Source organism: Mauremys mutica, chromosome 4 (assembly GCF_020497125.1).
Source record: "Mauremys mutica isolate MM-2020 ecotype Southern chromosome 4, ASM2049712v1, whole genome shotgun sequence".
NCBI lineage: Eukaryota > Metazoa > Chordata > Testudines > Geoemydidae > Mauremys > Mauremys mutica.
Window position 1 is genome coordinate 42490463 of NC_059075.1, and position 12707 is coordinate 42503169.

General features: G+C 45.1%; 1 protein-coding gene across 7 annotated transcripts in view; it reads right to left on the bottom strand.

Moving 5' to 3' along the window:
* Positions 1 to 12594, bottom strand: part of FLVCR2 (FLVCR heme transporter 2) — a 58854-nt gene extending 46260 nt beyond the window's left edge. For 4 of the 7 annotated variants that reach the window (XM_045014673.1, XM_045014674.1, XM_045014672.1 and 1 more), the window contains exon 1: positions 2041 to 2693. In XM_045014673.1, coding sequence (XP_044870608.1) covers positions 2041 to 2670 — 630 coding nt within the window. In that variant the 5' untranslated portion in view covers positions 2671 to 2693. Of the gene's footprint in view, positions 1 to 2040; positions 2694 to 12395; positions 12504 to 12524 lie in introns of those variants that run through there. The other 3 variants (XM_045014676.1, XM_045014675.1, XR_006578981.1) reach the window with 3 other exon arrangements.
* Positions 12595 to 12707: the final 113 nt, after the last annotated feature.

Consider the following 12707-nt stretch of genomic DNA (forward strand, 5'->3'; position numbering starts at 1 on the left):
CACACATGCTGGGTCAGAACAGCCAACCCAATATTTGATCAGCTGATAAATAAATATACTGCAGGGAAAATGATAAATCCTGGCTGGGTGCCCCTGCACACACACGGCTCAGTTGAGCGAGGGTCACTGTGGAACTCCACGTATCAAGTCAGCTACAGACTACAGGTGACATTGTCAGGATCTCAGCAGAGATCCCTCCACAGAGCATGGCAGTTCTGAAGCATGTTCATTCTTTTTACACTGCTTGAAGAATTCAGTAGAAGGCTATTAAGAAGCCCTCTGCAGACTCTGCTCTCCCTATCTTCTTCCTCTGGGACATAGAGCCTCAGGAAAAATCATTACATGCTGATCTTTTGGGCTTGTGGCTAGTGAATTGCCACCAATATTTTAATAAGGGGATCCCATAAAGGTCCTTCTGAAATAAGCCCTGTGCTATGTCCCAGGAGTGTGTGTATTTGCAGGGAAAAGAATGGGGAAATCTATTCATTTCGCCATTTGGACAAAAATGCTTTATGAAAAGTAAAGTGGGAGAAAGCAGCACTGGGCAAACAAATAAATCTGATGGGCCTTTGCTGGAAGTGATTACACTTTGTTTCTGGAAACTCCCCTGAGTCTATTGACAGTGTTTGATTTAACAGTGATCAGATCATGCATTTGAAGTGAAAAGTCAGGTGAGACCCTGTGAATGGAACCAAGGGAGGAGAATTCGATTCTCTCTACTGGAACTTTTTTTTAAATTATACCTGAACTGTGCTGCAATCAGATTCATTCACTGATTTGCTCTTCAGAAGTAACGTTGAATCTCAGGATTAAGGCATATTCAGCAGGGATGATTTAGTAGTATCCAGACTGGATGCAATTCCAGCAGAGGCAGTAAATCAGGTTAAGGGGGTTGGACTCATCATTTAATGCTCTACATGCTTCCGTGGCACTATGTGGTGTGCCAGCTAGACAGGAGTCACCCACACACCCAGCTTCCTTCTCAAACCCATGACACACTCCTACTAGGCAGGAAGGACATTATATAGTCCTGTGTATGAGGCAGTGGCAAAATATTCATATTCATATATATTCAAAGCAGACTGAATGTCAAACGATTCATATTGCACCGCACCCATGGTCTGAACTACCAGATCTGGGACACTGCCTAGTCACTGAAGACATGTGCCAGTCCAATAGTTTGTGTTTGGTTTTAGTGATCCTCTGCTTTTAATATTCATACAGCATGAATTGTCTTCCAAAGCTATGTTGTACTGTTGCTAGTGCATTTATTTCATGCAATGTGCATCAGTGAGGCATTCGGGCGCAAATATCAAGAAGTGATTTCCCTGATCTCGTTTCAGAAGTTAGAAAAAAAATATTTTCTTGTCAAGGGTGACCTGGCTGCAGGTGAACAATGTTACAGCTTGCAGGAATGTCATTCACGACCACCTCACTGACCTGCCTTGGCATTAAAGTGCTTAGAAGAGTTTGCTCCATCCCTGTGCAAAGAAGCAAAGTCTCTGTCTAGCATGTCTTATTGGGGAAGCTCATTGCCTTACTACGGATCAACAAAACCAGAAGTAGAAAAATCAGAGGCAGAGCTATGAGATAAGGCCTAACACATGACGGCGCCCTTTGACACATTTTCTAGCTTTTTTATCCCAAGCAATAGGGCTCCCATTTCTTTCCCTGGGAAACAATATCACAGCCCAATATAGCCCAGAATCTGTTCTTCCTAATTATACCCCCATGTACCATGCTCAAAAATCCCTCTCCCTCTTTAGGATTAGTAGAGTTATGTTTCTCTCTAGCAATGTCACAGCCAAGCTAAGTATATTTTCTGCCAAATATACAAACCATATTTTCCCCAGATGACTCTCTGCCTGTTATTTTCTAATGTCACCAGGTCTCTCCGTATTTCTCTGTCCTCAGTGGAGGTTGCAGCTCTTCCCAATTTAGTGTCACCTGTGAGTTTCATTACTTCTCCACCCCCCAATTTTAATGGGGACACCATAGGTTCCAAGCATTTAGGAATGAGAGGCCTAGTTCCCAGGTTACCTGGTTCCCAAAGACAGCGATGGAGCAGGCAGTAGAGACCTCATGGGACCCGAACCAGACGGAGGCGATGCGCGAGGGCATGCCCAGAATGAAGACCTGTGCCACCGAGCAGATGACCTGCCCTAGGACGGTGACAGGGAAGAGGTGCGGCTTCATGCTGCCCAGCTTCACCCAGGCGCCTAGACAGTTGAAGGCTGAACCGGCGAGGGCGATGAGGCGCAGCCCCCTCTTGTCCAGCAGCCAGGCCACAGGGAACAGAAGGGGGATGTAGGTGAGCATGTAGCACATGGAGAGCCAGTCGATGGCGAAGGTGCTCACGCCGTAGAAGTGCACGAAGATGTTGTTGATGCTGCCGTACTGGATCCACTGGAAGGCATTGCAGAGCGAGTAGCAGCTGAACAGCAGCACCACGGCCCAGCGGCGCAGGGACAGGCGCACCTCGGGGCCAGGCCCATTGGGGGTCTCGGCTTCCACTGACCCGGGCACTGGCTTCACCCCCTCCAAGAGCTCAGGCGTCTCTTGATACGCCAGCCCCTTCTCGCCTGGCCCCGGCCCCGCGCTCACCCCGGCCCCCCGGGGAAACGCCGGGCAACACGGGCTCCCCATCCCCTGGGCAGCGCTGTCCCGCATCGCGTGCCCGGCCCCTGCCTGCCCGCCCCCAGCCCGCTCCTTATGGGGTCGCCGGTCTCTGCCCCGCGCCCGGCTGCTTCCCTCTCCCTCACTCCTCTGAAACTGTCACTGTCCGCACAACGCTGTTCTACGGGACACGTCGCGCTAATTGGCTCACAGACCGGAGCTGTGATTGGCTGCCTGACCAACGAGCCCTCCTCGCTCCACGCTGACTGGCTGAGATGATCCCTGCTGCGCCCCGCCCCGCCTTCCCGTGCGCCATTGACTCCGTGGTGGTGACCCGCGGCAGGGGCTTCTGCAGCGGAGGCTGCCCCTGCAGCACCGGGCTCTACAGGGTCCCCTCACTGCCCCAGCCGGGCCCCACCGGACACTCCCGGGAAAAGTCCGCAGAACCTGAAGGACCTGAACTTTGGTCCCGGAGACGTGGGGAAGTTGCCCAGGCCCCAAGGGTCACATCCTGGGGTCCATAATAAACCCATCGGGCCCGGGGCTGCAGGCCCGCTAAGGTGGCAAGTCGAAAGAAGGCTCTGGAAAGACACTGCTAGAGATACACAACCCACCAATAAAACTACTTCAACAGCAATGGGCAGCACAACCCGACCCATTGCAGTGCAGGGCAGTGAAGCCTGGGGCTCAGCTTTACCAGCTGCTTACACTGATTGCGATTAAAAAAAAAATCCTACAAAACCCTCCCTTCTGCAATTCAGAAAATAATCACTCTGCCTACAGAGGAACAGCTGCAACAATGGCTGCATAGCAGAACTGGGTCACCTCCCCATTTAGTTGGTGCCATCTCAACTAAAGCCACTGCAGAGCACCAGCAATTCAAACTAAACCCAAAGGCAAACATACATTACTTTTAGGTCTGGGCACTTCTAAGCTCCTGATCAGTAGGCACAAATAACCTCATCCAAAGCCAACTGATGCTCAAGATATCCTAACACTTAAACACAATAGACCGGCAATAGTCAATAGGCAGACCGCAGGCCAAATCTGGACCACCAGATGCTTTTGAACAGACCTCAAAATCTTTTTATTTACTTATTATTATTGTTAATTTTTTTTATTATTTTCTCTGGAGTCTGGCCCTTGACTATACCTTGACCAACAAATTTGGACCTTGACAAAAAAAATTGATTACCCCTGCATAGGAGAGCCTTACGCAGAATGATCACACTAGTAGATACTTCTGCATATTATGCTATGATGACATAAGACAGACTTTCACCAAATACAATATCAGAGACCATAAACTAGGAGTGAAAAGTGGAAGATACAAGGCATAACTCAAGACAATAATGACTGTAAACAAAGTGAAATAAGAAAAACAGGGACACACACACATCATCTACTCTAATACCCAGTGCAAGAAAGATGTTTCAAACGGTCAGGAAATTTAAAAGGCTCTTAAATGAAAAGCAATGAGGAATAAGTGAAGAAACAGAGAGAGACAGCATTACACTATGTAGCAAACTGAATCAGGTATGGGCAATAATGACACGAAGTCACACAAAAATCCAAATACACTGAAGCCTCATCTTGGCAGATGCTTGTGATACTGTATCCACCTCTAACAGAGCTCTCAGGGGGTTGGCTCTCTTACATATTTGTCACATTCATCATAGGTATCATGCCAAAAAGTATTATTGAATTGGAATTTACTGAAGGAGATAAGCTAGAGGTTGCAACCTCTCCTGGACAAAGCTACCTCCCAAATGTGCAGAAGGGGAGCACAAAGAAAATTAGAAGGGCAGATTCTCCTAGTCCAGGCCCTACCCCTAAAAGAGAAAAGTTAAATAGGGATAGGAAGATTAGACCAAGAGAACCTCCCCCATCCCACTCTGAATAATAGATTGGGGAGGGAAGGCCTGTTTAGAGCAGACTCTGGCTTCCCACTGCAGAAGGAAACAGAACTTCTCTTGAAGCAAGTCTATGAATATCAGACCAAATTCAGCACAAGTGCCAGGAAAACATCCTCTGTCTGTCTCATGTGTGAAAGAAGAAAGGGAAAAAAACAAAGCATGAATGTGGCTTAATGTAGGTTGGATGGATTCTTTTATTTATGTTGATGGAAGAACATCAGTATAGGAAGGGCTGTCCAGTCATAACAATAACTCTTGTCTTGGCTCTGCTCTGCAACAGCAAAACTGTGGCATTTGAGCTTCCACTTTCCTTACTCCAAATTGTGACGTCCTAATGCAGTGCAATCTGGGACACCATACAACAGAGCTGGAATCCTTTGTGTGATGGCTGCCCTGCTGCCTTGATGCTGCTGAGGTATTAGATGCAGGTTAGCTCTTCTAATCGTCAAGACATCATGCAACAAGTCACTAGCCAGAAGCTTTATTCCATTCAATACCAGTGCATGCAAGGTTTTGGAGTGAAGCTCCTGCCCTCCTGAGGCTAAGTTCCAACGTAGAGGTGTTGGAGAAACATCGATGGAACCATATTTTGTCAGAATGTGCAGTTCCTTGAATCTAAATGCTTTGTCCAATTTACCCAATTTCACCAGAATTTATAGTTGGAAGAAAACTGAGTTCCAACAATGTCAGTGTGTCCCGTTTTGACATTTTCTGAATGAAACATTTTGATATTTTTTTGTTTTGAAACAACTTTTTGATTTTGAATTTTTTTACTTTATATATTATAATAAAACAAAGGATTTTAAAAGTCAAAATCAAAACTTTTCAATCTTGTCCAAAACAAAACATTTTGATCAACCCAAAATTATTTCTTTCTGAGTTTTCCTTCAAGGAGAATTTCTAAGTTTTCGGTTTTCATTCTGATTGAGAATAAAGCCATATTTCAAAATCTTGAAATCCTCCATGAAACGGAATTTCTGTCCTCCGTACAGCTCTACTCCTATGGTATTTACAAACACTGTTCTGCCATAGTGCTCAAGTGGAGGCAAGTGGATTTCTTCAGGGTTGGCTTCTTTTAAAAAGGATTTGCAGTCAATATTGTCAGCTGCCATCACTGGGGACTAATAACCACCGGCACTAGGAACAAGTTGATAGTTTATTGTCTATAGCAGGTTTATGATCTACAGCTGATTTCAATGATATTGTGTTATCTGTATTGTATAAACATTAATCATCATAATCCTCCAACGTGGACTTCGCTATACGTTGGTTTAATTCCCTTCCAGCAAGCAGCTCAAAGTTCACCTGACGTATAAGGGAGTAATGGCCTATCTTTCAGGGAGCACATTCCTGAGCAAAGGAGTTAAGCAGCAGTATCAGAGGGTAAGATTTCTTGGGCTTGAATTTGCCCTATGGAACATGCTCTTAGAGGTGAATAGTGCTCTACCTGAGAGTCCAACTTCTCTCTGGAATCCAGCCCTGTCACTCACAAGCACAGCAGAGTACTTGGCATTGGTTCTTTGGCTCCATTATATCCTCATTGACAAACACTTCTCAAGAGAGAAGAAAATCCACCTTAAATGTATGACTCTGACACAGCTCAATTCCTACCATGTATGTTTGTCTTTTTTTCCCTTCTAGATTTAGCTTTCTCTTCAGATGATTGGGCCGAAGTTTGATTCTCATGTAAGGGTAGGGTCACCAGACAGCAAGTGTGAAAAATGGGTACGGGGTGGGGGGGTAATAGGAGCCTATATAAGAAAAAGACCCAAAAATCAGGACTGTTCCTATAAAATCGGGATATCTGGTCACCCTATGTAAGGGAAGTACAAACAATGCTCCCTAAAGCCAGGCAAAAATGGTGCAGACCTTTCTACAACCCAGCTCTGTCAAAGCACCTTATTCCTGACCTGCAGCTCCACCTGCTGCCCCAGTCCTCAGCCCTACACAGCTTTGCCAGTGCACCTCAAAAGGCTGGTCTGCAGTTCCTATAATGATACAACATAACGTTAGTATCTTCGATACAAAAATATTTCAAAATGCTTTACCGAAGTTAAATAACAGCCAAGGGAGAGAAAAATGCAGGGGCAAAGGTAAGGGAGAAAACAATGGTTTGTAGATGAGATTGAAATTCAGATTATTCTGTTATTTTTAAAGTGACTACAGCTATGCTAAACTCTGAACAGAGACAAAAAAGGACAAGGGAACATGTCCCAACACTCTGACCTGGTGCTTGGGCCCTCTACTTCTGCCATAACCATTGAACCATCAGAAGGCTCACCGCACCCCCATAGAAAGTCCGTGTCCCCTTGGCTGAGAACCTCTGTTCTAGGGTGTAGGATGCAGGATGGCACACTGAAGTTTTGCCTAGGGTGGCACATTGTCTTGAGTGGCCTCTGGTCCTGGGTCCTCAATCACTCTGCTAAAGCCCCTCTATCCTACCCATAACCAACCAAGATCCAATAATCAAACCCGTGTATCTTCAGTTAATGAGCTCCTTGCTCACACTAATCTAATAAAGCACCCGGAGCACTAACCTCTCCATGGGAACACAAACGACAAGCACCCTCACAAAGTGACCCCCAAATCAAGTAAATGCCCATTAATATGCTTAAAATATTGCAAATATAGGTAGATATGAGTGGCCAATGGAAACCCAGTGACTTGTCAGTCAAAAGAACATTCAGGAGACGGGAAAAACAACTCTGGATCCACAAGTGCCAGTGAGAATGTTCTCAAAGTGAGCCTGATCTGATCTGAAATAAATGGAAAGATTTCCATCCACTCTAATGGACACTGAAATGGTGTCATGTTTTTCATGTGCACTGGTCCCTACTTCCTAGCATTTCCCTTCTCTAACCTTCCCAGTCTCCCATTAGATTTGTTTCAGGCTCTGTGTACAATGTGTGGCATCCACTTTCATCATCCATCACTCTGAATCATTTCTAAAGATAAAACTCTGTCTATTTTCATTTCCCCCTTTTGGGTCAGGGCTGTCTCCATGCCTGTTGCCAAGGCCTCCTCACACTAGCTGCTCTCATGGCCCTTCTTACTTCCTGCACCACCAGTGAGACTGTCCTTGGATTTCCCTGCAAGTCACAATCACAGCATCTCTAACCAGCCCAAGAATTTCTCTCAGGTTTAGTAACAAAACCACCATTGACTCATTACACAGCAGAGTTGTGCCATTAACCCAGCATTAAAGCCAGAGGGAAACAGGGTTTTATCTCTTATATGTAGCCTGACCCAGCTACTAAATGGCTACAAAATTCTGTAGGCAACAGTGCTGTCAAACGATATGGGTCATAAGCCAGGGCCCTAGCAACTGAGACAGACATATCAATAAAGGATCAAATAATCAGTCTCTTGAATTTCCCTAAAGGCCTCGAGAAATACCAGCTTCTGAGCCTCCTGGGATATGCTCTAACCAGGGGGATGTCACAGTCCAGAGAGAGTAGTGATCATTAACTGCCGGCAATGAACAGTTCTTAAAACAAAGGCTGAAGAATATGCCTGCCTCCAAAACTGGCCCACAACCAAAGGGTCTGGGTGGGGAGTGGGGGAAAACAATAACAAAAACTGAAGAAAGAGTCAGCTAAATCCAAATCTCATCCACAGTCTTGATCCAAGATCAAAATCTAGATCAGAGTCCTAGATTAATCCCAAACACCCTGATGTCTAAGTGTGCAAGTCTGTTGAATTTAAACATACAGTTTGCTTACACACAATTGCACTGGCAGGAACGTCAGCTGCATGGACTATGACTTGTTATCAGTCCCCCGTCTCTCTGGCAATCGTTATTAAAGTAACAAAGTTGAGAAGCTTACAAAACCCAAAGTCAGTTAACACAGATTTCAGATTCTCACAGTCATCTTTAAACTGTGGTCAGAAAAGTGACTTTATAAAAACACGCTCTTCTTACCTACCATCTCCACTCCCTATATGTGACTGAGTCATATTGGCTGACTACAATGACAAATTTTTGCTCCTATCAGGCCTGAAGCTGTTAATAACAACAGAGTGCCAGAAATGTGCCCAACACTTTATTAAACAAATACTAAGACAAGATCCCTCCCTGGAGAGCCTGAATTGAAGCACAAAAACAGTAGTGGACCAAAAGTTGGGCACAAGAACATATGGAACCATCGTTATTGAGATGGGTGAAGGAAGGATTCATGGAAGAAGAGGGGTTTAAGCAGAGTGAGGAGGACTGGTGGGCAGAAGGTGCCTTCGATTTTGTCTCACACAGCATTGACAGAATCAACAGCTATATTCTTATCTAAGAGGCAGTAAAAGCCCAGCTGGACTCTCAGCTGGAGTTTGCAGAATCAGCAGAGAGAAAAACTGTCTTCTGACATCACGGTGAAAGTAACTTAAAGGATTTACCGGTATGCCCGAGTCCTGAGCAGGGGGTGTGGCCTCAACTGGAAGAGGCGTGGCCTCAACCGGAAGAGGCAGGGCCTTTCAAGATTTAAAGGCCCTGGGGCTCCAGCTGTGGCTGGGACACCCAGGGCCTTTAAATTCCCGCCCAAGCCCGGCTGCCGGAGCTCCAGTAGTGCTTTAAAGGGCCCGGGGCTCCCCGCAGCGGCTGGCGCCCTGGGCCCTCTAAATCATTGCTGCAGAAGCTGGTCCAGTCCGGCACGGCATACCGGACCAGCTTACTTTCACCTCTATCTGACATGTAACTTGAGTACACTGGATCCAGAAGGAATAAATATGCAACTGCTTTCCTCTCCCCAACCAACTCCCCCCACCCAAACCAAACCAAACCCCCTAACATTCACATATGTAAATCAACAGAGGAAGCATACAAATCAATCCAAAGTCAGCCCCACCCAAGGAAAACACACCTGACAAAAAGTATCAATGTATCAAATTGTTTGGGTTAATTTTTCTCCTTCCCTACCCAGAAATGAAATGACCAGAAATAATAACTTACACTGTGGGATAATTTAAGTTTAAAGTAAGAACTAAAAGACCAACAAAAGGGAGGAGAAAGATAAAAAAGGTTGTGAACAGTTATGTGGAAGGGTCACTACAAACCCCTAGAAAATTTCCTGTGGGGGCCAAACCTGCGCTAGCCCTGGTAGATGGACCAGAGGGGACTTGACAGGCCTTCTATCTACGTTACAAGTTGTTTCATTACATGATCATGCAACAACTGTGTACAATTGTACAACATTCCACAGTCTGTACATGCATCTATGGCCAGAGTAAGAGATGCAGCTTATTAGTTATTACTTGTTAAGCACTGACCATAGGCTCAGCTCTGTAAATACCCAGAAGATATAGTCTCTGCTCTGAGGCACTCGGACCTTCGCTGATACTTCAATATCAGCATATCCCACCACCGTGTAAACACCCTTATGCTAGAATAAGAATGTCCACAAGGGAGGGTGTGTGCGTGTGATACTGGGAGAACTTTATCTGTTTAAATCACAACTTAGTTCATACTGAAAAACAACTTTCTTGGGTAGACCAGGACTGAGGCCTGGTCTCTAAACAGGTTATGCACCAGTAAAACTAGGTCAATCAGGCATGTGATTTTTTACAAAACAATTACATCTATAGCTTCATTGGTTTCAATTAATACTGTAAGTTAGACCAGTGCAACTCTCTCATGGGGACAAACCCCTAGCCCCAAAGTTATACAATTACAGTGGTACAACCCCTCCAGTGTGGACACAGATACATCGATATTAAGATGCCTTACCCCACTATTCCTTATTTCCCTTTCCTTATGGGAATAAACTTTTCTGGTATAAACACCTTTATACCTGCATAACTGTGTCCACACTAGAGAAGTTGTACCCCTTCAGCTATACCAGCCTTGCCAGTGTTTGATCCATGACAATACTCTGCCTCTCACTCCATGACTACTTAGTTTCTTTAGTAGCCTTACAGGAGTCTACCATCAATGTAACTTTCTTGTGTAAACAAGCCCCAGATTTAACAGTGCACACCACTGTGAGACCCAGAGGCTGAGTCTCTCTTAAAGCTTGTTGCTTTAATGAAATGGGTGGCAGGGAGAGGTGATAATACTTTTCCTGCCATTAGTTGGCAGCATTGCTAGGCTTGGCAGAAGTGAGTTCTGAAGAGGGATTTGAAAGAAGTGTGTGTGTATCTGGTGCACTTAGGATGACCAATATTTTGAGACTGTCCCCATATTAGGGGGTTTGTCTTATATAGGCAACATATTACCCCCCAATCCTGATTTTTCACACTTGCTATCTGGTCACTCTAGGTACACTGGGCCAAGCAAGGCATTCCAAGCACAGGGGAGGCAGGATGGAAAGGGCTCATTAAGAGCGGAGGAAAGGAAGGATACAATGAGGGAAGTTATCTGATGTATATGGTGAAAGAGACAAGAAGGAATGTGATAAGAGGAAGTGGGGGAGGCACTGAGCAAAGTCAAGGTGGCAAGGAGATGCTTTAAACATAACTCAGCAGCTGTGCTTCATTATCTGTACACACCTGACCAGAGGAGCAGCATTGAAATGCAGATAGCAAGCATCTGCCGTGCTGCAAAACAGTGAGTTTGTGCATGGGTGTGGTGGGGGCAGCTCCATCCTTGACATTCCAGAACCTTAATGTCAAACTGCTACATGAGCGTGCCATAAAAAAGCCTAGTGTGGGTTATATATTGGAATGGGCATGGGGAAGGCTGCTGCTGAGAAAAGCATACCTCGGAGTTCCCCCAATGTCACAGCTTCACCTGATCACTACATTGATGGACATTTGGCAAACACAGCAATTTCCTTCACTTTGTTTTAGTGGAGGAAAATCTATAACAACAAATAAATGAATACATTATTGTGAGGACAGCAATGACCAGAACTGCAGGAAAAGCAAGCACAGCCGCAGCCCAGTGCACAACAGATACCTGTGTTCCACCAATTCTCTGAACTTGGAGGTCTCCCACTCAAGGGCTGAGCAGGCTTCAGCCTGTCTAGTCAGAGATCTGCCCAGAGAATACATGGCAGTAACTTTTGCTATGGTATCACCCAAGTCCCAGGAGACAAGATAGCAATTACAGGAATCAAATCCAGATTCTCCTGCACACTCAAGTATTAAAAACACCACACAACTTATCTGGCTGGGTAGCCAATCATTAAGATCAGCCATTACTCAGATATTACAGAGAAACAAGGAACCTAGGATGCCTGGTTTTACATGTAGACAGGCTCAGGCCTAATCAGATTAATAAAACCTTTTTAAAAAAAATGCTAAGCATACAGCTACTAGCCCTCCAGCTGCAATTCACTTAGACACTTGGTCCCTTCCACATCTGGTATGTGCATTTGCTTCACACCACAGTGCAGGTGACATTCAGGAACAAAGGGAAGTTGCTGTGGGAACAAAATGCTGAGAAGAGCTCACCAAACTTTTCAGATGCGATAGAAACTTGCTGGGATGATTCAGCAGAGTCCCCACATCCAACCCCCCATTCACCCACTGAATCCTTGGTTCTGAAATAATAAGCAAACAAAGCTTCTTGTTTCTGTCTAGGCATTTAGAAGGGGTCCCATCACCACATCATCATTCCAGGTGAAATTAAATCAGCTGGGGAAAGGCTGCTTCCCAAGCCTCCTTTTAACAGGTAGTAGTTTTAATCATTCAGATTCCTTCTATGGTGTCTAGTCAATGGCTGAGCTTTAAATCAGCTCTGATTTATCAGAATGCAAAAAAGCTTCCCCAAAACGTTTTACAACATGAACATCTCGCTGAAGCCATTCATGTCTGAACAGTTCTTCTAACATCCAGTAGATGTCAGCACAATGCCAGTGCTTAAGTCCCAGATCCTTAATTCCTTAAATAGTAGCTATTCTCTATATTTTTGCCCCTCAGTTCTTCATCACTGACCTGCCCTCTGAATGAAAACAGGATTTCTCTGTGTGTATTAAGCATCCTTCCATCCACTGCTGCTCAGAGAAATCTGTTAAAAGGGGAGAACCTCTAGATCTGTTATAAAGGAGAAAAATCAGAACATACCTCTATTGAACAGATGGGACAGAGAGGAATAATCATTAGCAATTTTGATTAAAACAGAGCAAACTGGTATGTACCCAGATGACATCAAAATTCTCCAATTGTGACATCATAATCATCTCCACACCAATCCACTGTGATCTCTGACAGCAGACTGTGGCTCAGGGCTGGGTGTGGGGAGACAAT